This window comes from Peromyscus californicus, unplaced genomic scaffold (assembly GCF_007827085.1).
Source record: "Peromyscus californicus insignis strain IS unplaced genomic scaffold, ASM782708v3 Scaffold_14__1_contigs__length_90479793_seg_2, whole genome shotgun sequence".
NCBI classification, from domain to species: Eukaryota; Metazoa; Chordata; class Mammalia; order Rodentia; family Cricetidae; genus Peromyscus; species Peromyscus californicus.
The window spans coordinates 41992705-42018804 of NW_026294436.1; the positions used below are offsets into that span (position 1 = coordinate 41992705).

Below are 26100 nucleotides of genomic sequence, written 5' to 3' on the forward strand. Positions count from 1 at the left end.
TCGGTGCTGAGTACAGGTCTCAGGAACAAAGGAGGCCAAGGACGTTAGAAAAATACAAAATTTAATCTATACATACAACATTACATAGCAAGGCCCCTAATTTAAAGAGAAACAAGTTTTCAGTCTATAGAACGCACCTGTGGTTTTTGTTAAGCCTGGCTGGCCTCAAACTCACGAGGCAGCTCAGGTCTCTTGAGCTCTTTCCTGTATTAGCCTCCTCAATGCTGGGCCCACAAGTATGTGCCATACCCGTCACTGGCATGGTTTGAAAGCATGTGGTTTTCCCTTTAGCCTAAGGCCCTTTGCTGATCTGCTCACACAAACAAGCTGAACCCCCTTCCTCTAGAAAGCCAGCCCATGCCTACAGACCTGGATGGAGCACACTCGTGCTGAGCCACAGACCTTCCATCCTTCCATGTTCTGTAGTCTAAGAGTCCTGCAGCCTCAGACTCCTACTCCAAGTCCAGCTGCCTTCTGGGAAGAGCTATGGTGCCAAGAGACTGTAGGGAGAGTTCCAGGGACCCTTTGGGACTTGGGACTTCCCGATGGCTTTCTGACTTCCAAGCCTAAATTACAGAATGTCTAGAATGCAAGTCTTTAAGGCACCAAGTGATTTTAAGAACTAACTGCCTCTGTTAAGGTCTGCCTTCTGCACTAGCTAAAGCAGTGTACTGGACACCAGGGTGCCTGGCACATTCAGGCGCTCTCTGGTGAGGGAAGACAGCTCCAGGAAGCACAATGAGTCACTCTCAAGGCAGGAAGAGGTTGATTCTCTGGGAAATGGATTTGCAGCCCTGGGAAGAGAAAAGCCGCTCCTCCTCAGGGACATACGTCATCATCTTGGCGATTTCATCCAGGGCCTCTTCTGTGTACGGGAGGTCCTGACTCAGGAAGGCGTCTCGGACACACAGCCGCACATGGCGGTACTCCAACGGCAGGAATGGGGTGAAGAGGTCAATCAGGTTCTCCTTCACAAGACGGCTGGAGCCAAAGCTGCTGTCTGAAGTCAAGACCCAGAGTTACATGGAGACTGACCTGGGACCGAGCCCTGCTAGAGACTTAAGGTGTCCCCCACAGTGAGACCTCGGCAAGATCCGGTCTCCCATGAAGCTCTAGGAGTGCTGTCTGCAGTTGGTGCCGGGAGCTGTGTAGCTGTGGCTGCTCTAGGCACGGAAGCATGTGAGTGTGGCAGGCACGGCCACCAGGGCTGTGGCTTTGTTTGGTGACTGGGGCTCAACCACTGTTCTCTCAGGGAGGTCTGCTAGTCAGAGACCATGGCTGTGTGTCTGTGGCTGGGCAATGACCCCCGCCCCCCCCCCCTTTTTTGAGACAGGGTTTCTCTGTAGTTTTGGAGCCTGTCCTGGATCTCACTCTGTAGACCAGGCTGGCCTTGAACTCACAGAGATCCGCCTGCCTCTGCCTCCCCAGTGCTGGATTAAAGGTTTGTGCCACCGCCACCTGGTGTCAATGACCCTTTTAAGGGCATTTTCAGAAAAGGACTTTAGGCCTACTTTTCCTTGTGCCACCAGAAGTTGACAATTTGAGGTTGTCTGTGTTCTCCATTGTCTCAAATTTGGTACATACACTAATCACCTCTAGCTGGGGCTCTTGGCAAGGAACGTGTATCTAGATGATCTCTTACCGGCAGACTCCATGATCTCAGCTTGAAGGGGAGTCTCCAAGTGTTGCAACGTAATTTCCTCCCTGGACCATCCAGCCTTAAGCAAACCCAGGACCACCTCATTGATGACACTGCCCCCAAGGTTACTAAAAGAAACAGGCGCCTGTTAACAGCAGATCCCCGCACTCAGTCCCGCATGTTGTCTGACCTCCGACACCAGTTCCTGAGCCTGAGGGGCTGCTCCGTGGAGCAGAGCAGAAAGACACTGCCCTGCTTGGGAAACACTTGTGATCTGTGTGACCTTCAATGTGATGATGTGAACGAGATTCTGGGACCGTGTGGCACAACTGAAGATGCAGGCTCCCATCAGGACACACAGCAGTGACTGTCAGACTCATGGGGGAGGGGTGTCCGGGCACAAGACTGCAGCAGAGGACCATGGGCTTCAGGGTCAGAAGGGAAGCATGAAAGCTAAGCCATCGCTAGCGAGAAGGTGCCACGCAACGCTGAAGGATTTGGGGCTAGAAAGCAGGGTTCACTTGTGTCCTCAGAAACTCGTTCCCGGTAGAGGAAAAGGACTGGAGAATTAGTTTAGAAAGCACCGTTAGGAGTCAGAGGAGGTGTCTGCCTGGGCTGCTTGCTGCTGCAGCTTCCACAGCAGTGTGAAGCAAAAACCAGCTTGTTTTATACCGCCTGTGTTCTGAGGGTTGAGGATGGCTGTACACTGTGTTACGACACGAGTGAGTGGCAGGTAAGGCTGGAAGACAAACCCAGAGAGCCACCACCTGAAGCTGGAAGTGCTGGGGACCTGCAACCAGGGCAGTTCCTCCCTGTCCCAAGTTGCAGCCCCGCAAGCTCCTGTACCAGCTGAGCCCTCACTTCTTTTTTTTTTTTTTTTTTTTTTTTTTTTTGGTTTTTCGAGACAGGGTTTCTCTGTGTAGCTTTGCGCCTTTCCTGGAACTCGCTTTGGAGACCAGGCTGGCCTCGAACTCACAGAGATCCGCCTGGCTCTGCCTCCCGAGTGCTGGGATTAAAGGCGTGCGCCACCACCGCCCGGCCGAGCCCTCACTTCTTAAGGCCACAGAACGAGGAATGGAGTGAGTGAAGAGCAGGGGAGGCAGGCGCAATTAAGCTGGGGGTCTAGCATCTCCATTCCTCCTCACAAGGCTCAGAGTGCCCCTGGTACCTCAGGAAAGTTCTTACCTTTTTGCTCAGTTTGCATTTGAGTGTATCCTGCCATCCCTAACCTGTCTCCCTAGCTAGGTGGAGAGAGACATCCTTCCCCAGCAAACAGGTGAGGACCAGTGTGTCCCTCACAGCCACAGGACTTACCAGGGGCCTTGAGTCCCCAGCTGGAGGAGTCCAGTAGAACAAGGGCATTCCCGGGGCCCTGCCAGACTTCCAGGCCTACAGAAACTGCTTATATCGCTTATCTGATTTCTGTGTCTGCTGCACAGCCTGTCGGGAGGCTTTCTGGTATACAGCTGCATCAGCAGAGACAAGACTGACCCCACCACCAGAGATTGCCCCATCTAGATTTGCCACAGTACCCCTGTTTACACCGTCTTTGGGGGACAGCAAACCAGTAAGGTCGGTGACTCACTCAGCCCCAAAGACTACCTGCCTGCTTCTCTGTAACCCCAGGCAGGGCCCCACTCTGCACAATTTCTGCATATTATCTGTAGCTTCCTTCTGAACTGCCTGCAGCCAGTGTCTTCAGGTCAGCAGGGCTGCATGCCATAGCAGACATACTACCTCTCCAATAAGGAGACCGTGAAGGAGACCCTCGATAAGAGGGGAGGGATTATGTCCATGCTCCAGCTGGACTTCATCTGTGTCAGCGGCTGATTCTGCTGACTCATCACCCTGCCCTGCCCCGGGCCTGGCTGCCTCCCAGCTTACCGTCTGTTTGCTTTTATAGATAAAGCTTACCCGTTTGCAAAATCTTGGCACTATAAAATTGGTTTTTGTCCATATTGGGTAAGCAAGGCCTCCTGGGCATCATCAACTGTCTGCCCTCGGGTACCTCAAGAGAGCTGGCAAAGAAGCCACCAGTACCTCAACAACAGGTCTCAGGTGCTTTTTCCGGATTAAACTGTGGGTTAAACTGATTGTGTCAGGGCTGGGTACTCTTCAATGGGCAAAGTATGCTGCCTGAGCATGAAGTTCAGGTCCCTGCAACCCTGTGAAAAGCTGGGCGTGTGTGTGTGTGTGTGTGTGTGTGTGTGTGTACTTACAACTTTAGTTCTATCCAGGTAGAGCCAAGTGTGGTGACATTGGCCTTTAATCCTAGCACACAGGCGACAGGTACGTGGATCTCTGAGTTGTAGGCCAGCCTGATCTACATAGCAAGTACCAAGCCAGCTGGGACTACATAATGAAGTCCTGTCCACAAAAGAAGAAGTAAAAACAAGGAAGAGAGTGATATTGGTCCGTGTCAACCTCCACACAGATGGGCACGCACATACACAACACACATGCGAGAATCCTTACCACAAAGGGAAGATAAAGTGAGATCTGTAACACAAATTGCTAAACAGTCTTATTAAATAAAAACCCGGGAGCCAGGTATTGGGGTGAATTCTGAAAGATCAGAGAAGCTGAATAAGCCACAGCTAACCTCACCTCACCAACTTCTCAGCCGATCCTGTTTCCTCAAACTGGAAGCCTCTGAGTCCTCATCTGAATGGATCTCAACTGAATTGCTGCTAAAAGCCTAAAAGCTTAAAAGCCTCTAGTTCCTGGTCCTCACACCTTCTATACCTTTCTGCTTCCTGCCATAACTTCCTGGGGTTAAAGGCGTGTGTCTTTCCCAAACAAGACATGAGATCTCAAGTGCTGGGATTAAAGGTGTGTGCCACCATGCCTAGCTCTGTTCCCAGTGTGGCCTTGAACTCACAGAGATACACATGGATCTCAGCCTCCTGAGTGATAGGATTAAAGGTGTGTGTGTGCCACCATTTTCTGACCTCTATGTCTGTCTAGTGGCTCTGTTCTGTGACCCCCAGATAAGTTTATTAGGGTACACAATTTATTGGAGGACACAATATCACCACAGAAATTCATTATAGAAGTCAAGTCCAGAGACTCAATCTCAACACTACTCTCTCATAACTAGGGCACCAGGGACTCTTGGGGCCCCCTCAAGAGGAGGTGGCTTTGGTTCTGCATGCCTGGAGAAGGGCTGGCAGAGTGGTCCATGGCCTCTCCTTGGTGCAAGCCTGCAGCAGAGCTGTTGGGAAGCACAGCCACATCTGCTTACGCCCCTGGACTAGTGAACTCCCTGGAAGGCAAGCTCGGCCACCGTCAGGTGGCATCTCCCGGCCCCCCTTCACCCATGCGGACTCGTGTATAACTACGTGGCCTCAGTCAGTCCACTGAGGTCAGGTCTGTAGGGGAAAGGGCAGGACCACTGCCAGCTGGTCAGTGACCAAATGTTTGCCTTGAGATTGGAGGGTCAGTGGGTCACACTGGGCAATCTCAGCACCCGAGAGAGTTTGCCAAGTTGTGAAGTAACTGAGTAGGAGAGTCAGTGCCTCAGGGGACATTCAGCCATCTCTGCATGTGAGGATGTCATGGGACAGCAGAGGCCGCTGCCTCAGAAAGGGGTAAATACTGTGGAAGCTGCTCAGTCTTCACTCCAGTTACATTACCAAATGCCTCTCTTCTCTTCTCCTCAGCCCTACTCCATCCTTGCCTTCCACATGCAGAAACCCACATGGCTTAAATCTGTTCCACCTTGTCTTGAGGAGCCACCCTAAACCCAAACCTGCCTTCCACAGTTCAGCAGGGAGGAAAATCACTCCTACTTCCCCAGGGTACCCTAAAGCCTAGAAAATCCCACAAGGGTGGCCTCATGGCCAGGGAGTAAGTGGCAGGTTGGTAAGGGGCTTTGGTGAAGCATTCATACTGGACAAGTTTCTTCTCTGCTTCCAACAATGCCACTTCGGGGATTTGGGTACATGGACAAAAGCATTAGCAGTTCTGAAGTAGTTGCTCTTGCTCAGCAGCCTCGGGGCACATCCCACCACAAATGTGAGACCCACCCTTCACTCTACACTTCCAGAGGAATGTTCAAGTGTTTTTTTCTACTTGATTTTAGAACAAATAGCTAACTTGAAAACCAAAGCTCTCAGACTCTTTGGTAATCCCCACCCCACCCCCATCTCTGTGCAGGGAATGTGGCCCGCAGAGGCTAACTCTCCAGCTCTGCCACCTCCACTCACCCCTGTCTTACATACCCCACCCATCCACAAGACCCAAGGGCCGCCTCTCTCCAGGAAAGGGCACTAGACCCACAGACCAACAGTGGCAACTCCACCCACCTTTTCGACCTGCCTGGGGACCACATTTCCTGTGACTGCTTTCCACCATATCCCTCCTCACCACCTTCAGGCAGGGGTTCTAGATTCACATCACCAACTCCACCAAGAACTGTTGCTTAAGGAAAAGTTCTGAACACCTTCCCAAGACTCCTGAAGACTGGCTATGAGAATCTTCTAGCTCAACAGAAGATCTGCTCCTGGGCTTAGAAACCTCACTTAGCTCAAGCTCAGCTGGGACTACTTCTGAGACCCCAGTCAAACCTCAACACTGAATTGCCCAAGACTCAAACCTAAGCCTCAACTGGTCAAACACCCACCCAACAAAGCAGACACAAGATTTCCACACCCAAAACCACTACCAACAACGTAAGTACAGATGCCTAGGTCCCATGGTCTTGCGGGCCGCAAGAATATATCAGAGATTCAGCTGTGTATTAAAGATGAACTTTGACTGGCCAAGGGTCTATCAAAAGGCAAAGCCATTTATTATGAATATTTGGTATTACCCAGCCTTTAATATTCCAGCTGTCTTCTGCTATGAAATCCTTGTGTGCCCAGACCAATTGGCAAAAACAGTTCAGCTCCCCAGACCTGCTGAACCTACTAAGTTACTAACTCCCCTGCTGAGCTTAGGAGACAAACTGGCAGGAGATGCCTAGCTTTGTTTCCTGTGCTAGTGAAGTTCAGACCATCCCCTGGCCTTGAGGAGGCCTAGTGGTTCTCCAGAGCACTTTGAGAACAAAAGAGGTTTTTACATATCAAGGTGAGAGATAAAAGAACATTTCCTGAGGAGGTAGGGAACCACGTGCCCAAGGAAAGAAAAAGTTATTTTCTGTAGACAGGGAGAGGACAGGATGGAGAAGAGAAAAGAGAATGGAAGAACTAGATGAGTAAGAACTTGAGAGGAACAAACTGAGATGGGGAAGAACTAGATTGAAGGGCTAGAAGAGAGTACTAGAACAAGATGGAAGATGAGGAAGAGCCAGATGGGGAAGAACAAGATGAGAGAGAAGGAGATGGGAGAGGAGCTGATATGGGAAAGAACTAGATGGATGAGAACCTAGAAGGGGCAGAACTAGATGAAGGAATTAAGATAGAACCTGGAGGGGACAAGAGATAAATGTAAAGAGAAATTGGGCAAGAAAGGAGCTAAAAATGAGAACAGAGTATAAGCTTGTAGAGAGAGAACTGACAGAATAATAAAGTGTATGGACTAAGGAATTTCGTGTGCCTAGATTCATTTCCTTTCTTCAAAGATTAATTATCAGCTGGTTGTAGATTCTTCCTGGACCTTGGGAGGGGACTATCGAGGGGCTGGACCCCCATGGTCCCCGAATACCATGGCAAATACTCAGGAATAATGGAAACAATAAGTCTCCACCAAACATTAGTGCTTCCATAGTAATGTCAGAAAAATCAAGTTAGATGACAATGATTTCAAAATAGCAATAATAAACATGATCAAGAAACTCAAAGTCACCAGGCAGTGGTGCTATACGCCTTTAATCTCAGCACTTGACAGGCAGAGGCAGGTGGATCTATGAGTTTGAGGCCAGTCTGGTACAAAGCAAGTTCCAGGCTAGCCAGGCTCCATAGAAAGACCCTGCCATATATGTAGGCAGAATATTCTGTCCCACCAGCCAGCTCCCAAATAACCACACAGAGACTTATTAATTATAAACCAGCTTAGGCTTGTTACTAACTAGCTTACATCTCAAATTAACCCAGATTTTTATCTATGTTCTACCACTCAGTACCTTTTTCCAAGGTACAGCATGTCCATCTTGCTTCTCCCTGCATCTCCTGGCCACTCTGCCCTTCTTCATTCCAGCACTCTCTCCCTGCCTGCCAGTCCCACTAACCTCTTCCTGCCTAGCTATTGGCCATTTAGCTCTTTAGTAAAACAATGAGAGCAAAACATCTTCACAGTGTACAAAAAGATTATGCCACAACACATATATGTATCTCAGTCTGGAGACAAAGTAGAGGAAAAGGGATCAAATCACACAAAGAAAATGACAAACACCCAAATACCCTAAGAACAGGATGTGCAGGAACCCTGGGGCACTTAGAGAAGGACTAAACCTACAAATCACGGGCACAGGAGAAGAGGCCCAGGTCAAAGGCACAGGAAATATTGTCAGCAAAATCAGACTTCCCAGGGGCTGGAAAGATGGCTAAGTGGTGAAAAGCATACACTTTCAGAGGACCTGAGCTCAACTCTCAGAACCAACATCAGGTGGCCCACAACTTCCTGTAGCTCCAACTCTAGAGTATCTGACACATCTGGCCTTGGGCACTGAACTCACATGCACATAATTTAAAAAATAATAAATCCTAAAAAAAAAATCCCCTAATCTAAGGAAAGAGACGGCTGTCATGTCTAAGGGTCATACAGAACACCAAACAGACACGACCAGAAAATGAAAACACAACATGCCAAAATTTATGGAACACAAAACTAAGAGTTAAGTTTTTAGCACTATGTGCCTACATAAAAAGAAAAAATTGAGAGCGCTCAACTTAAAACTTAATGATGCACTGAAGGCCTTAGAAAAACAAGAACAATCAACAGGACCCCCCAAAAAAGTAGAGCCAATTCTAATAAAATAGAAACGAAAACAAAACAAAAATAAAAAGAATCAATGAAAGAAAGCATGATCCCTGGAAAAAATTAACAAGTTTGACAAACCTTTAGCCAAGTTAACCAAGGGAGAGAGGAGGGGGGATCCAAATGAATAAAGTTAGAGACAAAAAGGAAAGCGGTTGTAGAATATTAGTTGAAGATGTGTTACATTTGTTTATGCTGTGGAGAAGGAGAGGAGGACATCAGGGGCCAGCCTCCCAGCTACACAGCAAGCCATGGAGTAAAAAGTAAGGAAAGGTATATAGAATAGAGAAAGATAAAAGCCCAGAAGCAAAAGATAGATGGGATAATTAAGTTAAGAAAAGCTGGCTAGAAACAAGCCAAGCTACGGCCAGACATTCATAAGTATTTATTTGGGAGTATTTATTTTGTGTGTATTTATTTGGGAGGTGGTTGGCGGGCCCCCAAAGAGTAAAAGAGTAAAGAGTAAAAACAACCAACTACAGGAAGCATTACTACAGACCTCTGGGGGTCCAGAGGGCTGTAATGGTATATATTAAAAACCTATATTCCACCAAACTGGAAAATTGAAAAGAAATAGGTAAATTTCTAGATGTATAAAACCTGCCAAAGTTAACTCAAGATTTAGTAAATAATCTGAATAGACCCACAGCATCTGGTGAATAGACTCATGCTGTCGGTGGCCATGTCTGAGGAGCTGCAGTCAGCAATGGAGCTTATGGAGTCCAACTCACTGAGTAGCAAAGCCCTGGGGTGGGGGTGGGGGAGGACTGTCTCCCAAACTCCCCCTGCTTCTGCCTGTCCCTGCTGTATGTGGTCCGGTGTGGCTACTATGTAAAAGGATCCCGCTGTATCTAGTATAGTGTGGTTGTTTCTTTGGAAAATCCCACTCTTCACTGGGCAATTTACTTCCAGATCATAATGAAGATGATGTTTATAAGAGCAATGATGATTGGTTAGATCTATGATTTAATTGGACTTTCAGAGTGAGCCTAAAAGATACAGGCAGTTGAGACAGTAAATAAGATTGGGGAAATGGTTTAGGTTATTCTGCCAAATGCTCCAATAAGAGATATAAAAGAGGCAAATGTAGGCTAAAAGTCACCTTCCCCTTCATTAGATACGAGATTTACAGAGGATAAAAATAAGAAAAAGGACATTTCATGCATTATAGATCATGAATTCTGCCTGTGGAAAAATGGGCTGATGGTCAAAGAAAGCAGCTAAGCCCCTCCGCCCAGGTTAGACCGAGTTCCTCGTTCATGTAGCTTACAGAATTAATCACAGGCCGGGCCTGCACCTTGAAAAAACAAAGTTGTGAAAGGAAATGAAATGACCCTATTGTGTGTAAGAATAAGAGATGGTTAGCTATACCACTTGAGTGAAGGTTTGTAGGAATCTGCTACACGGAAGCCACAGACAGCGGCCTGCCAGTACAAAGGGAACAGGCTGGATATACTTGGCTTGCTTAAAACTTTGTTCATCAATAAAGAATCACTGCTTTGGGGTGAAGATGTTATGGTCGGAAAATTAATACAAAGAAAAATGTTTAACTACTTGTGGGCTACAAAGGAAAACATGTAACTTATGATGTTAATGTGATTTCTTCTTATGTAAAGATTTTAATTTGCTGTTGGAAAATATATAACTTATGGTTGTGAGTAACAGTCCTGGCTGTCTTGTAACTTGCTTTGTAGACCAGGCTGGCCTCGAACTCACAGAGATCTGCCTGCCTCTGCCTCCCGAGTGCTGGGATTAAAGGCGTGTGCCACCACTGCCTGGCAGGTAGTCTTTTCTTGTGTAGAAATGTTTGTCTTAGGTATAAGGGATAAGAGAAAACCAAGAGATATAAGGAGGAAAGAAATAGAAGAATAAGAAGGAAGGATGTGGAAGGAAAACGTCAGGGAAAAATAGAAAAGAAACTAGGAAGAAAAAAAAAAGGAAATCGACAGGGTAAAAGAACAGAACAGAGAAATAACAGAAGGAAGACCGCCAGCAGAGAAACAAAAATAAAGTGATTAAATGTTGGCCCTAGAAAGAAGTCTGCTGTGTGTGTGTGCAGTTTGCTGACACCACACCTCCTTTCCAGTTTCTCTGGCACTGCTGAAAGCTGGCCTTTCAGAAGAACATAGCATCCAGTGAGATAGACCCTCAGCATCCAGTGAGATAGACCCTCAGCACCCAGTGAGATAGACCCACAGCACCCAGTGAGATTGAAACAGTAACTAAAGATCTCCCAACTATCACAGACATGCATGCAGGTAAAACACACATAAAAAAATAAAATGAATGATCTAACAAATTTTTAGAAGCACCTAACTATAAAAACCCAGGGCCAGATGGATTCAGTGCAAAATTTTACTTGACCTTCAAAGAACTAACAGAAAAACTCAGTCAAATCCCTTTTATGAAGCCAGTTTCATTCTCATACCAACACCAAAGAACCAACAACAACAAAAAGAAAATTATAGACCAATCTCCCTGATGGAAAGATGTGGGATTCTCAATAAAATATTTACCCACCATGATCAAGTCACCTTCATTCCAGAAATGCAGGGATGAAGCAACATATGTAAATTAATAAATAAAATCCACCACAGAAATAGATGGATCATCTCATTAGACATAGAAACTTTGACAAAAATCCAGCATCCATTCATGATAAAAGTCCTGGGGAGAATAGGGATAACAGGAGACTTATCTCAACAAAATAAATGGAATACACAGGAAGCCAACACCATCCTAAATAGAGGAAAACTCAAAGCATTTCCACTAAAATCAGGAATGGCAGAATGTTCACTCTGTACCTTCCTGTCTAACCCAATGCTAGAGAGCAGGACACGTGGAGGAGACTGAGGTGTACAAGGAAAGAAGTCAGAGCATCCTTATTTGCAGATGATGTGATTCTATACACTAAAGACTCCACCAGAAAACTGCAGCTAATACTTTCAGTAAAGTAGCAAAATATAAAACACTCAAAAATTGGCCTTCCTATATACAAATGTCAAACACACCAAGACTGAGATCAAGGGAACGAACCCATTCACAATGGCCTCAAAAATATCTTGGAATAAATCTGAGGAAGTGAAAAACACGTACAATGAAGACTTTAAGACACTGAGAAAGGAAAGAAAGGAAAACTGAATAAGATACCAGAGGATGAAAGACCACCCATAGTTTATAGATTAATACTGTAAAAATGACCATCTTACCAAAAGCAATCTACAGATTCAACACAATCCCCATTAAAATTCCAATGCAGTTCACAAAATTGAAAAAAAAAAACAAAACAGTATGGTACTGGGATACAGACAGACTTGCTCAGTGGAATCGATTAAAGACCTCCATATCAACCCACATACCCACAGCCACCACCTGCCTTTTGACAAAGATGCCAACAAAACACATTAGAGAAAAGACAGCATTTAAAAAAAAAAATGGTGTTAGTCAAACTGGATAGCTACATGTAGAAGAATAAAACTTCATTCTTATCTCTCACCCTGCACAATTCCAGGTGGATCAAGGACCCCAACCTAAGACCCAATACCTTGAATTTGATCAAGAAAATAGGAAGTACACTTGAACTCATACACACATGAAAGAACTTTCTGAATAGGACCTCAGTAGCACAAGCATTGAGATCAACAATTAATAAACAGGACCTAATGAAACTAAAAGGTTTCTGTACAGCAAAGGACGCCATCACTCGAGTGAAGAGGCCGCCTACAAAATGGGGGGGGGGGACAGCTACACATCTGATTGAGTTAGTGCCTAGGTGTACAAAGAACTCAAAAAAACATCAAGAAAAAAACAATTAAAAATGGGACATGGAACTAAACAGAGTTCTCAAAAGACGAAGGAAATACAAATGGCTGTCTTAGTCGGGGGTACTGTTGCTGTGATAAAACACCAGGACCAAAAGCAAACTGGGAAGGAAAGGGTTTATTAGGCTTACACTTCCACTTTGCTGTTCGTCACTGGAGAAAGTTAGGACAGGAACTCAAACAGGGCAGGAACCTGGAGGCAGGACCTGATGCAGAGGCCATGGAGGGGTGCTGCTTACTGGCTTGTTCCTCGTGGCTTGCTCAGCCTGCTTTCTTACAGAACCCAGGACCACCAGCCCAGGGGTGGCACCTCCCACAAGGGCTGGGCCCTCCCCCATTGATCACTAAGAAAATGCTGGATCTTATGGAGACATTTTCTCAATTGAGGCCCCCTCCTCTCTGACGACTCTAGCTTGTGTCAAGTTGACATAAACTAGCCAGCACACTGAGAAACATTTTAAAAAAATTTTCAACATCCTTAACTATCAGGGAAATGCAAATTAAAACTACTTTGAGATTTCATCTTACTGTTGTAGGATAATGTGTCTCTGCTAAAGCACCTTCTGATTGGTTTAATAAAGAGCTGAACAGGAGCTAGGCAGGAGAGGATAGGCGGGACTTCCGGGAAGAGATAGGAACTCTGGGAAAAAGAGAGGCAGAATTCACCAGCGAGACAGAGCAAGCCACACATACAGTATGGAGGAGTGGTAAGGAGACACGTGGCAGAATGTAGATTAATATAAACTGGTTAATTTAAGTTGTAAGAGCAAGTTGGGAACAAGCCTAAGCTAAGACTGAGCTTTCATAATTAATAAGAAGTCTCTGTGTCATTATTTGGGAGCTGGTGGTCCAAAGAAAGTCCAGCTACATCTTACCCTAGTCAGAATGGCTAAGATTAAAAAACAAACAAAAAACAACCAATGACAAATGCCAGCATGGATGTGGGGAAAGGAAACACTTACTCACTGCTCTTGAGAGTGCAAATTGGTGCAGCCACTATGGAAATCAGTGTGGAGAACCCTCAAAAACCTAAGAGCGAGCACACGCTCCAGCCACACCAGTCTTGAGCATACATTCAAAAAACTGTATTTCCTACTATACAGATACATACTCATCCGTGTTCACTGCTGCCCTGCTCACAATAGCTAGGAAATGAAAACCTGGATGTCCATCCACTGAGGAATGGATAATGAAGATGAGGTATATTTACACAATGGAGTATTGTTCAACTCTCAAGAAAAAGGAAATGATGAAATTCACAGGTAAATGCATGGAGCTCAAACCCGTCATTCTGAAGTAACCTAGACCCAGAAAGACAAATGTCAAGCTTCCTCTCATTTCTGAAAGTTAGCATTAAACTTTCAGATATGTGTGTTTCATTTGGAATTACTCACAGAGGTCAGGAAATTACTATGGGCCACAGGGAGAGGTTTCCAAAGGAGGGAAGATGGAGCACAGTGGTATAGAGTTAAAGGGGATAATGGAGCAGGAAGGGTTAAATTGGGGGGTGGAGAGAGGGCAAAGTAAAGGAGGGAATACAGGAAGAGATAAAATAACATTTAAAGATGCTGGGGAAAGGCGTGGGAGTAGCCCCCACTTTCTGGTTGGATCTAAGTCTCACACCACACATTGAAACTCAATGCCTGTACCATTACTGGGCCAAGAAGCAATGCCTAGACATGTCATTGGCCCTAGACATGTCATTGGCCCTACAGAACTACCATTTTATTTTTTTAAGATTGATTTATTTATGTATACAGCATGTATGAGTGCAGGCAAGAAAAGGGCACCAGATCTCATTACAGATGGTTGTGAGCCACCATGTGGGTGCTGGGAATTGAACTCAGGACCTCTGGAAGAGCAGTCAGTGCTCTTAACCTCTGAGCCATCTCTCCAGCCCCTGAGAACCACCACTATTATTCTGCTAAATGTACATAGTATTAAATGGACTTCTAATGGCTTATCACTATACCCATAGATTACTGCATCTCTCACCCTTCATCAGAGAGGCTTCGATCCACAGTAAATGATTAGCACAGAGACCTACAACTGGCCGAGGTGCCCAGCTCTAAATGGAACATAAATACCTCACCCATTCCTCCAAAGGCTCAAGGATCATTTCGGAAGGGGAAGTAGGAAGAGTGTAAGAGCTGGGGGTGGTAGATGATCACAAGGAAACAGAGCTCTGGACACAGCAGAGCAGCTGCACATAGAAACTCACAGCCTGTTGTGAAAGCATGCACAAGATCGGTGAAGCCCAAGGCAAAGCAAATCCCATGAGGAGAGGGGAGCTGGGCACTACGTCCCACGTTAGCTGAGGAGCTGGTTCAGCAATTACTAGATACTGGGAGAGGGTGAGTCTGTTTGTGCTTCCTGTAGCCCTTGGGAAGTCGACCCCGTTCCAGTGGAAGACCACACATCCAAGAATATTTGGGATTCATAAATTGGTCTTGATGGGTTTTTTTGTTTGTTTTTCTGTTTTTGTTTTTGGTTTTTCAAGGCAGGGTTTCTCTGTGTAGCTTTGCGCCTTTCCTGGAACTCACTTTTTAGACCAGGCTGGCCTCGAACTCACAGAGATCCGCCTGCCTCTGCCTCCCGAGTGCTGGGATTAAAGGCATGCGCCACCACCGCCCGGCTGTTTTTGTTTTTTTTAAGGGACGCAAAGTTGGATGGGTAGGAAGGTAGGGAATGGATCTAGTGACTGGCATTGGGGGTGTGTGTGTGTGTGTGTGTGTGTGTGTGTGTGTGTGTGGTGTGTGTGTGTGTGTGTGTGTGTGTGTGTGTGTGTGTGTGTGTGTGTGTGAATATGATCAAAACACATTGCACGAAAAACCTAAACAAACAAAAAACCCCAAAACAAACCCCGATGCTTCCGAAGCTCTTTGCAAAGGCCTCTGAGGTGGCTGGGCAGACAGGCACCTCCTCTTTTCTAGCTCCTGCCAGAGTCCCTGGGAAGTGACCCCAGAGAATGCTGGGGAAGGGGGGTGAGCAGGGAGGCCTCAGCGTCCCTTGCCTGCTTCCTAGCTGTGGGGCTTTGGCTTCCGGAAGGCTTCTTGCCAGCCAGCCCCCCACTCCCCGGCCTCCCGCTCAGACCTCACCTGAGAAAGAGGAAGATGGCTCGTGGGGGTTCCACGCCCTGGGCCTTGGGGACCCTGGCTTCCAGGTGCGGTCCAAGCAGCTCCAGCAGCTCCGGGTGCAGCTTCTCCGCTTCATCAAAGATGAACATGCTCTGCTGGCAGCGCCGCCGCGTCTCCTGCATCTGCCACCGCAGCTCCTCCTGCACGGGACCCCGGGGACCCCGGGAGCTGCAGACCTCGGAGGAGTGTGGGCTCCTGTCTCCTCAGCTCAGGTGCAGTGGGGCACCGAGGTTGGGCTCCACCCACCATAACTACCAAACCTAAGCCCTGGCTCGGGTCCCACCCAAGCTTCCCAGGTGACTCTCCTATACCTGGGCTGAGCATCTCCACCTGGGAAGTTCGTGAGAGAAGCCCCTCTGCCCGGGGAACACGCATCCGCCAGGTGCCTTCTCTAGGACTAAAGAAGTCCCACCCAGGAGCTAAGGGCCACCTCACCCTCCCCAGGGGCAGAGATGTTGGGCTTAACAACCCAGAGATAGAGGAAAGGCACAAGGGCCCAGAGGCTGCCAACCCCACGCCCTTGGCCGCTCAGAAGCAGACCGCCCACTGGTACCCAGACAGGGCCGAGATCTCAAGGGAGCCAGCCTGCTCTATCTGGTGCACAGGCAATGTGTAACTTGAGGGTTAGTTACCACAGAGGCGCCGCACCACAGGACAGTAAACCCTCCACCGAACACAAGCTTTGTGATTCTCTCAGAGCTGGGCACTGCGGCTTCTCAGGCAGCTTGGCTAATCTACACTACCTACCCATCTCGGCCTCCTTGGCATCTTCACCCCTCCGACACCCAGGCATGTGAGTGTGTGCACACGTCAGTTTTCTAGTGGGGAAGTGACGTTCTCAAGGAGTTTTGCTGCAGTCAGCTCCAGAGAATTCCTCCTGGGAAAGCTCGGCTGTCGACTCCTGACCCGGGCACATCTTGAGACTCAGGACACCCTGTCTTTGCCCTCCAAGGCCATACTGAAACTACCAGGTGACTCAGGAAAGCTCTGTCCTCAAGGCTGACATAATCCTCCCAGTTCACACACACCCAAGAACTACAGTTGAGAGCCAACATGTGTGCGGTCACGGCAGTTTGCTCATGTTCAGGCTAATTTTACTATATGTGTAAATGGAAAAAAAAACCCAAAAACTTCAAAGAGCAAAACAGTAAAGGAGCATGTGTCCACCGGCTTGCTGGCATATAACAACCTGCTATGGGAAGAACTGGGGAGTCACATATGATAGGATGTGAGGATACACCAGTGCATGTCTTTTTTAAATGGCTGCAGTGTAGTTAGGTAGTAGACTGCTTGACCAGCATGCTGGTGGCCCTCAGTTCAATTTCTAGCAACCACGTTTTTAAAAGTGAGCATAGTGCATGCCTGTGATCCAACCCTTGGGAGGCTGAGGCAGAAGGATCAAATCACTATTGTTGCATTCATGGTTCAATGATACACTTCAGGGGGGGGAAAGAAAACCCGAACAAGCCGTTTGAAACAAGCCCCTCTGCATGTTAGGCTGATGTCAGGGTTAACTCGTGCATTCCTGTTTGAATACAGCCACAGGTTCATGGCCCAGTGCACATCTAGAGGCATGGAAACAAGCCAGCCGAACATGCCCCTGTCTTTGAAACTACAGTGGTGTGAAACGGCTGGGAAGAGGTCTGATAGCAGCAGAGGTCCAGGATGTGCATGTGTGTGCCTGTGCGTGTGACCGTGTGTGTGCGTGTGTGTGCGTGCGTGTGACCATGAGAAGTTCACAATGCTAACTGTAGTAAGTGAAGGAGGCTGTGGCCTTTGGGGAGGGGGATGGTAAAGTTTATGCTTTTTTCTATTCCTTACACATATCACTGTGTTTGGTTTTTTGACAGGCTCTCATTGTGCATCCCAGGCTGGTCTTGAACTCAAGATCTCCCTGCCTCAGCCAACAAGTGCTGGGATTACAGGCATGTGCCGCCACACTCAGCCTCATTTCATTACTCTTCACACACACACACACACACACACACACACACTCTGTTGCCGCTGTGCCTGGCTCCAGTGTGCAGCAGTCATGGGAACAGTTCCAGTGTGTTCTGGAAACATCAGTATTCCCCGCCTGGTGCTCTAGGCTGCCTCTGTGAGAGGGCAGGGAGTGGCCGCCCATGGACAGGTTCTGGCCCTGCAGCTGCCTATCCGCATCCCGTACTCGTCTGCTCTGGAGCCTGCCTCCTTGTGGTGTCAGCATCCACCCAGCACAGGGGCCTCCCCCACGCCAGGCCAGTGAGGCTCCCAGCACGGCGGCCTCACCTTGTAGGCGTCCACATACTTGGGGGTGTGGGAAGTGGAAGGTGGAGATGAGCATCCTGACACAGTCACTCCTCAGTCCATCCCGGTACAGGTTCTCCGCCAGCATCCGGGCCACGAAGTTCTTGCCTGTGCCAGACCAGCCATGGAATGACAGAGCCAGGGCCTTGTCTACTTGGGGGGTCTCCAAGTAGCCCCTCACTGCTCGTAGGACCAGCTTGCTAGCCAGATGCTGGCCATGCAGCCGGACATGCAGGTCCGATTCTAAGCCTGGAAGGAGGAAAGGGGCCACAGTGAGAGGCACAGGGGCTTGTGTGTACCTCTTCCCCGCCACACCCCAGCTTGTCTATCATCTGATCCCTGTGACCCCAGAACAAGAAGCAAGAAGGCAGACCTCACAGCAAATGGTATTCAAAGGCCATTTCCTGAAGAACTGAGAGATCAAGACTGAACTTTGGAGACTAGAATTATCCTTTCTGGATATGCCACAATGGGTGGACAGGCCAGTGTGGGGGGATCCCACCACATCTCCAGGGGCTCCCATCCCCGATTCAGGAGTTCCTGTTCTCTGTCTGCCATCCCGTCCCAACCTGGCACATACTTGAGCAGCTCCCCAAAGCCCGGCCTGCTTTCCTTTGCCCCCTGAAGGGACACGGACTGGAGGTAGGGAAGCTGGGCTGCCAGCTGGGGTAAGGTACCAGCCATTAACCTATTATCAAGACCGATCGGCTGGGCACCTCGAGCCAACCCAGAGGGAACTCTGGAATGTGAGCAGGTGGCAGTCTACTACAAAACACTGCCAGGGCTGTTACACAGAGAAACCCTGTCTTGGGAAAAAACCAAAAACCAAACAACAACAACAAATCACCGCCATCACCTTGCTTCGTCTCAAAACCACTGGTACCGCTAAGGGAAAATTGCCACTGTCTCCCTATCATCAGAACTAGGATGCTTCAAATTGGGACTTCCAGGCCCTGAAGAATAGTGGGTCATCTAAAAGAGAGAGCGGTGACCTGCTGTAAATCCACATTCAGACTTCCCGACCTGCACGTGGCCTGAGATTCCACCCTGTGCTAGACCCTGCTCCAGACACACATGTGGTCTGTCCCCCTTTCCTTCCTTCCTTCCTTCTCTCTCTTTTTGTGAGTGTGTATGTTCCTGTGTGTGTGTAGGGGCATTGCACACACATGTGAAGGCCAGAGGTTCACATCAGGCATTTTCCTCAACCACTTTCTATCTTGGTTGCTTTGGTCTTTTGAGATTCTGTGTAACAGCCCTGGCAGTCCTGGAACTCACTCTGTAGCCCAGGCTGGCCTCAAACTCACAGAGATCAGCCTGCCTCTGCCCTCCCAAGTGCTGGGATTAAAGGTGTGCGCCACCACTGCCAGCTTCTACCTTGTTTTTTAAGGCAAGATATCTGAACCCAGGGCTGGGGTGTAGCTAGACTTGACTTTTCCACCAAGCCCTAGACATCCTCCTGTCACAGCTCTTCACCCCAGTGGGTGTGCATGAGTTCTGATCCCCAGCACCCACATAAAAGCTGGGCACAACACTGGACACTGTAACTCCAGGGTTAGGGGCGCAGACAGGTGGGTCTCTGAAGCTGTTAGTCAGGTTGTGGAGTGGATGAGCAGCAGGTCCGGGGGCAGACCCTGTCTCAACAACAACAGAGGAGCAGGTGAGAGCACAAGAAGATGCCTGATGCTGACCTCCACTCCCGTCACACCCACAGGAGCACAGACACACAACACACACAGTGTTCCTTTGTAGGCAGATGTGCTGTCCTACCCCTGTGATCCAGCACTTGGGAAACTGAGGTGGGATCATGATTATGTAAGGTTAGCCTAGGATATGTAGAAAGACCCAGTCTCAAAACAAAACAAAACAACTGTCTGTCTCTAAGTTTAACCGGCAAATGTCTGTGGGGGGATAACCTGGGCTTCTTGATTTATCTTTAAAGTAAGGCTAGCTTTCACATGGGTGCTGGAGATTGGACTCAGATCCTCACGCTGTGTGACACGCACTATACCCCGGGCCGTCACCTCAGCCCCACTGGCACTTTTTCTAAGTAAGTAACCCAAAGTTTAGTTTGTGCTTCAAGGTGACAGGGATGTAAGAGCTGGGGTAGGAGAACTCCAGACAAGCGCCAGGTGAGGAACTGCCTCTGGGGAAATTGGGAAATTTTGCAAAGGATTAAACCACAGGGCCCTTGTCAGAACAGGTTTTGTGTCTGACGCTGAATACCACACGGGAGAGTTACAACTCTTAACTACCTGCAGCATGCAACAGATCCACCTACATAATAAAAAGTACAGAAGGAGAAGGTTGGTTAGTATTTACTTATAGGCATGCGGGCAGGCTGGGGGTGCGCAGGCTTTCTGAGGGCAGTGCTCATCCATGGAATGCTATGGATTGGTTTATAATGGAAAAAAGAACTTCCTGTTTCTCTCAGGAGACAGAGCTTCCCCCCCCCCCCACCCCCCCCCCCCCCCCGTAGCCTTACTTTAAAGATAAATCAAGAAGCCCAGGTTATCCCCCCACAGACATTTGCCGGTTAAACTTAGAGACAGACAGTTGTTTTGTTTTGAGACTGGGTCTTTCTACATATCCTAGGCTAACCTTACATAATCATGATCCCACCTCAGTTTCCCAAGTGCTGGATCACAGGGGTAGGACAGCACATCTGCCTACAAAGGAACACTGTGTGTTGTGTGTCTGTGCTCCTGTGGGTGTGACGGGAGTGGAGGTCAGCATCAGGCATCTTCCTTGCACTCTCACCTGCTCCTCTGTTGTTGTTGAGACAGGGTCTGCCCCCGGACCTGCTGCTCATCCACTCCACAACCTGACTAACAGCTTCAGAGACCCACCTGTCTGCGCCCCTAACCCTGGAGTTACAGTGTCCAGTGTTGTGCCCAGCTTTTATGTGGGTGCTGGGGATCAGAACTCAGATTCCCATGCTTTTCCTGCAGGTGCTGTACCAAGTGAGCCATCTCCCCCTCCCCTAGAAAATAACATTTAAAAAAAACTGTTTTATTTTTTAATTACATGTGTATGTGTGTGTACAGTTATGGGTATATGGAGATGAGTACAGCTGCATGCAGAAGTCAGGAGAGTGTCAGCTCCCCCAGAAGTGCAATTAGAGGCAGTGGTGAGCTGCCTAACGTGAGTGGTGGGACTCAAACTTAGGTCCTCTGTAAAAGCGGTGGCTCCTAGCTGCTGAGCCCTCTCTCCAGCTCTTAGGAACATTTTAACCACAATTTTGGATCAGCTTTTTGGCTCTCTACTCTCAGCCATCCTCTGAGAGGTTACTTGCTATTCCTGTTCAGGTCCTAGCTCTCCTGAAAGGGGGCATGTAGTAGAATATTATTTTAAGCTGTGTTACATTTGTTTATACCGTGAAACATTTGTTTAATGATGCAAAGATGTGTTGCATTCTTTTATGTTGCATTTGTTTAACTCTGTGAAGCTGTGTTACTGCTGTGCCTGTCTAAACACCTGATGGTCTAATTAGAGCTGAACGGCCAATAGCAAGGCAGGAGAAAGGAGAGGTGGAGCTGACAGGTGGAGAGAATAAATATGAGGAGAAAGCTGGGAGAAGAGAAGAAGCAAGAGAACAAGGAGAGAAGGACTTCAAGGGCCAGCCACCCAGCTACACAGGCAGACACCGAGTAAGAAGGAAAGAGAAGGTATACAGAAACAGAGAAAGATAAAAGCCCAGAGGCAAAAGATAGATGGGCTAATTTAAGAAAAGCTGGCTAGAAACAAGCCAAGCTAAGGCCAGCCATTTAAAATTAAGAATAAGCCTCTGTATGTGATTTATCTGGGAGCTGGGTGGCTGGCCCCCCAAAAGAGTAAAGAGTAAAAACCAACCAACAACATTTGGCCTTCCAACATGGGGCTGCAGAAAGCTGAACTACAGGGGTAGGCTGTGTCAGAGTCTCAGTCTCCCCAGAGCTCAGCACAAGGCCTGGTACACACAGCTCAACAGAGATGAACTTTTCTTCCTCAGACCCTCTCCCAGGGATAGTAGGGCATGACTGCAGAGACATCTTCAGTCTAGACTGGGGACAGATGGTGACAGGGGCCTAGCCCACATCTCACTGTCTCCTGCCAGCTGCCTCAGCTGGGTGTGACACGTTCATAGATCCCAGTAAGCTTCACACCCTTAAACTAAAGATAAAACATGTTCTCACATTTGGGGCACGGGGGGTGGGGGGGGGGTGGGGGGGTGGGGGGGGGGTGGGGGGGTGGGGGGGTGGGGGGGGGTGAGGGGGGGGGGGGTAAAGGGCTTTTTGCCCCTGATCTAAGTATCTTCATACTCTGAAAAACAAAACAAGGCGAGGCAGTGGTGGGGTACGCCTTTAATCCCAGCACTCAGGAGGCAGAGGCACGCGGATCTCCATGAGTTCGAGGCCAGCCTAGTCTACAAAGTTCCAGGAAAGGCGCAAAGCTACTTTGTCTCGAAAAACCAAAACCAAAACAAAACAAAAAACCCAAACCAAAGCAAACCAAACCAAAACAAAAAAACCAAGAGGAGGGCTGGAGTGGGATACTTGCCTAGCATGCCTAAGCACTAGCTCTACGAAGACACCCACACAGGAAGTATTTGGACACTCCTTCCTAAATAGTAGAATGTACTATCCGCTAAGGACACCATCAGGGTTGATGCCCTGTCGTTCCTATTGTTGGAGGGGAAATGATGGCGTTCAAAACCTTGTCAGAAGAGACCCTCAAACAACCGCACACCTGACTTTCCTCTCACTGGAGGGGGAATGCTGGAGGGTTAAGTTTCTCAACTAGTCGCTTCTCCACGGTCGCCAACCCCCTCCCCCCAGATTCCCTGGAAATCATGCCAGCGCCAACCTGTCAAGTTGTTGGAGATCCTGCAGTCCCCGCCACGGGCGCAGCAGTCTTGAAAGCGGCAGAACCACTCGGCGAGCCTATCCAGGGACCGCCGGCCCCACAGAGGAAGGCTCCAGCCTGGAAAGGAGATGCTATGAGATGGCGAGACGGTGATGAGAGAGACAACCCTGAGGTTTCTCAGTGACGGCGCCCAAACCAGAGTCCGGGTCCCAACTCCCTGCCAGGCTCCCGCATGTGCTCCAGCGCTGCCTCCACGAGCCGCAGAGGCGAACGTATCTGGGGTTGGGGGACAATCACCGGTTGTGTCTACAAAGGACTTTCTCTAAGTCATCAGTCAGGCGGGCAAGAATGGGGAGACTGTGAGCGTCTAGAGGAATCGGGGCAGGTGAGGCGCGGCGGGCAGGCAGCCAGACCTCTTGCTGTCCCCAGGGGCTGCGCCAGATGTGCAGGGACCAGGCCTCCTAATGCGCGGAGGCTGCCGCGGCTCCCGCTAGGTGCGCGACGCTGGTGAGGCTGGCAGGTGAGCGAGGGGGTGGGCGGCGGGGACCGCTCTTACCCAGCGGCGGCGCGGGGGCCTCCTGGTCCTCGCAGTGATCGGGCCACACGGAGCAGCTGAAGAGCGTCCAGTACCGTCTGGACAGGGCCCCGACCGTCCTCAGCTGCTCCTGCAGGCGTTGGACACCCGGCCAAGGGGCCGGCTCTTCGGCCTCCTGCCCCTGGCTTTTGGCACCACGGTGGCCCTGCGTGCCCGGGGGGCGCAGTGGCATCAGCAGCAACAGCCAGAGGGTCCCACGAAGCATGACTCTCCCGGCGCGCTTCCGCCTCGAAGAGTCGGGGACCCAGGACTCACGGGCTCCCGCGCGAGCCGGCGCCGCCCAGGATTGGCGTCGCTATGGTGACCGGCCCGCCCTCCGCGGAGTACGAGCCAGCTGCTGTTCTCAGACCCAGAACCCACCGGAACCGAAACCCAAGCTGGTGTCCCGGACTGCAGGAATCCCGAGCCCGTCTTGAGCCTCTGTCCACCCCACGGGACTCAGTCTATTCTGGGGCATGCCCGTGACCTCAAGGGAGTGACAGCAGGCCCTTAAATGGCCTTTGACAACCACTCAGCTGTGCCTCCCACATAAGAACTCCCTTTGGTGCCCAGCCCTCGCAGGAGGTCAGCTTTCTGCCAACCCCACGACGAGGAAGGCGATCAAACCGGCCAAGCAGGAAGCGTTTTGTTGGCACAGAGTCAGCTGGACGGAGACGCTGCCCCGGGAATATGAGCAGGATTGAGCTGGACGGCCAAGGTCGCCCCTGGTCCTCTGGAGAGGGAAATGAAACATCAGCTAGCAGTAGGCTTTCATGGGTGCCAATCCCGGAAAAGCAAGAGGAAGTCAGGTCGGGAGGTATTGAGTTTTGGAAACCCCCGAGTAAGGGGAAATGGTATCACTTAAGAATTACAGAAGTTAGGATAAGTGCCTGCCCACTCCTCGCTAAGTTTTGAAGCTGATCAGACATGCATGGTGAGGCAGGCAGAACTCTGTGAGTTCAGGGCCAACCTGGTCTACATACCGAGTTCCAGCCAGCTACAGCTACATAGTGAGACTGTCAATGTTCAGAAAACATTAAAGACCCAGGCTTAGTCCCATACTTGGCATCATGGGGAGGTGGTAGAAATTAGTGAGGTGAACCCTAGTAGAGGTCTTTGGGTTATTGGGTGGGTGGGTGAGCCATTTTGCTCTACCAACTGCTCCTGCCATGATGTGGGCTGCCCGCTTTCTCCAGAGGCCCATGAGTAATGAACTGGAACCTTCAAGGCTATGAACCAAATAAACTTTCTCCTTGATGACTCCCTCTGGTATTTGCCATAGTGGCAGGAAGCTAACGCACACCTTTATGCTTACTTGAAAACATTAACTCACTCAATAAATTATTTGAGCAGGAATGAGTCTGATTATCTGAATAGGCCTATATTCTGTTTGTAGGACGTGGGCGTCGCCTCACTGGTCTACACCCTGACTGCTCCACCCACATTTCAAGTCAGGGATGCTGTGAAGAGCAGTCAGAGGAGTTTCATATTCAGTACATGGCTACTTTTATTTCCTCATGCAGCAAGTGTGTGCATTTATATGGGATGTGTAAAACAGCATACTGGAAGGAACGGGTGACTCTAGTTACTACTAGTGTGTACTGGAGAATTACAGTGTAAATGGGGGCTAGTCTGGTGGACCCTGCCCCCCACCCTTCCTTTGGTAGCTGTTGCCTTGCTTGCTGACCTTGACCAGGTGTCCTCCCTATGCTGATTCCCTGCTGGTTTCCTTCCTCCTAAAACAGCTTACGGGTGTCTCCTGCATTTGGTGTAAACAGCTAGGATGCAAGTATGTAAAACATCTGCCCTCCGGGGTTCTCCCACTGTGCTGTAAGCCTGTATTTAAGACCTCCTCCCTCCTTCAATAAATGGCATTCGGCATTCTACTGAGGCGAATAACCCGCGGTCTTGTCTCTGTTTGTTTGTTTGCTTGTTTTTTTTTTTTTTTTTGGGTCTCAGTTTTGGGTCGTGCTGGTAATAAGATGCTATGGTCCAGATGTAGCATTTCACTGCAGATAAACTCCTTAGACTAACTTGCTTTCGAGACATTCCTTAAAAACAAACAAACTTTGAGGTAAGCATTTCACCAAGAAGTCGTCCCCACATTGAAACAACAAATCCACACATCAGTGTTTCTGTAAGTCTCGAAGTATTTCCGTAAATTCGTCATATCCCATTCTGAGGGATTGGGGCTAGTGGCTCGACAACGCCCGGAGAGCTCCTGGGTGACGGGGACATCTAGAGGCCTCTGTGGGAACTACAGGAAGCTGTGAGCGTTGGGCATTACTCAGCATAGTCCAAAGACCTAAGGCGTTGTTGGCTTTGCCTAAGAGCGGGTCATAACTGCAAAATCTGGAGTGTGGGACCCCAGCCCTACTGAGTCAACATCTGCATGTGGCAGCTACTTCTAAGAGAAAGTGGGTACTCAGTACCCTATTGAATTTATCTGGATGGGACCTCTTTTTTCAAAAGACATCTTTCCAACACCACTGAAGGTAGCCAGAACCATGTCTTTTTTGTTTGTTTGTTTGTTTTTGGTTTTTCAAGACAGGGTTTCTCTGTGTAGCTTTGCGCCTTTCCTGGAACTGGCTCTGTAGCCCAGGCTGGCCTCGAACTCACAGAGATCCGCCAGGCTCTGCCTCCCGAGTGCTGGGATTAAAGGCGTGCGCCGCCGCCGCCGCCGCCGCCGCCGCCGCCGCCGCCGCCGCCGCCGCCGCCACCACCCAGCCAGAACCATGTCTTAAAAACAATCTTTGGGAACAACTCAAGCCTCTTATCTCCAAATAAACAAATTTGATAAACAAACTCTGAAAACACGAGGATGAATGTGTCCTACTTCACCCGTTAAAGGTTCGACTTCCATGGCCCCGAGCACTTGTGGGA

At 49.0% G+C, this 26100-nt stretch overlaps 1 protein-coding gene across 1 annotated transcript; it reads right to left on the bottom strand.

Annotated features, from left to right (window-relative positions):
* Positions 1–40: 40 nt before the first annotated feature.
* Tor3a (torsin family 3 member A) lies at positions 41–25097 on the bottom strand. The gene is given in 7 exon segments (XM_052737286.1): positions 41–1000; positions 1643–1767; positions 15477–15655; positions 17784–17807; positions 17809–18050; positions 22644–22760; positions 23200–25097. Coding segments are annotated over 7 exon segments (1182 nt in total). The 5' UTR covers positions 23444–25097; the 3' UTR covers positions 41–749.
* Between the last annotated feature and the right edge of the window lie 1003 nt (positions 25098–26100).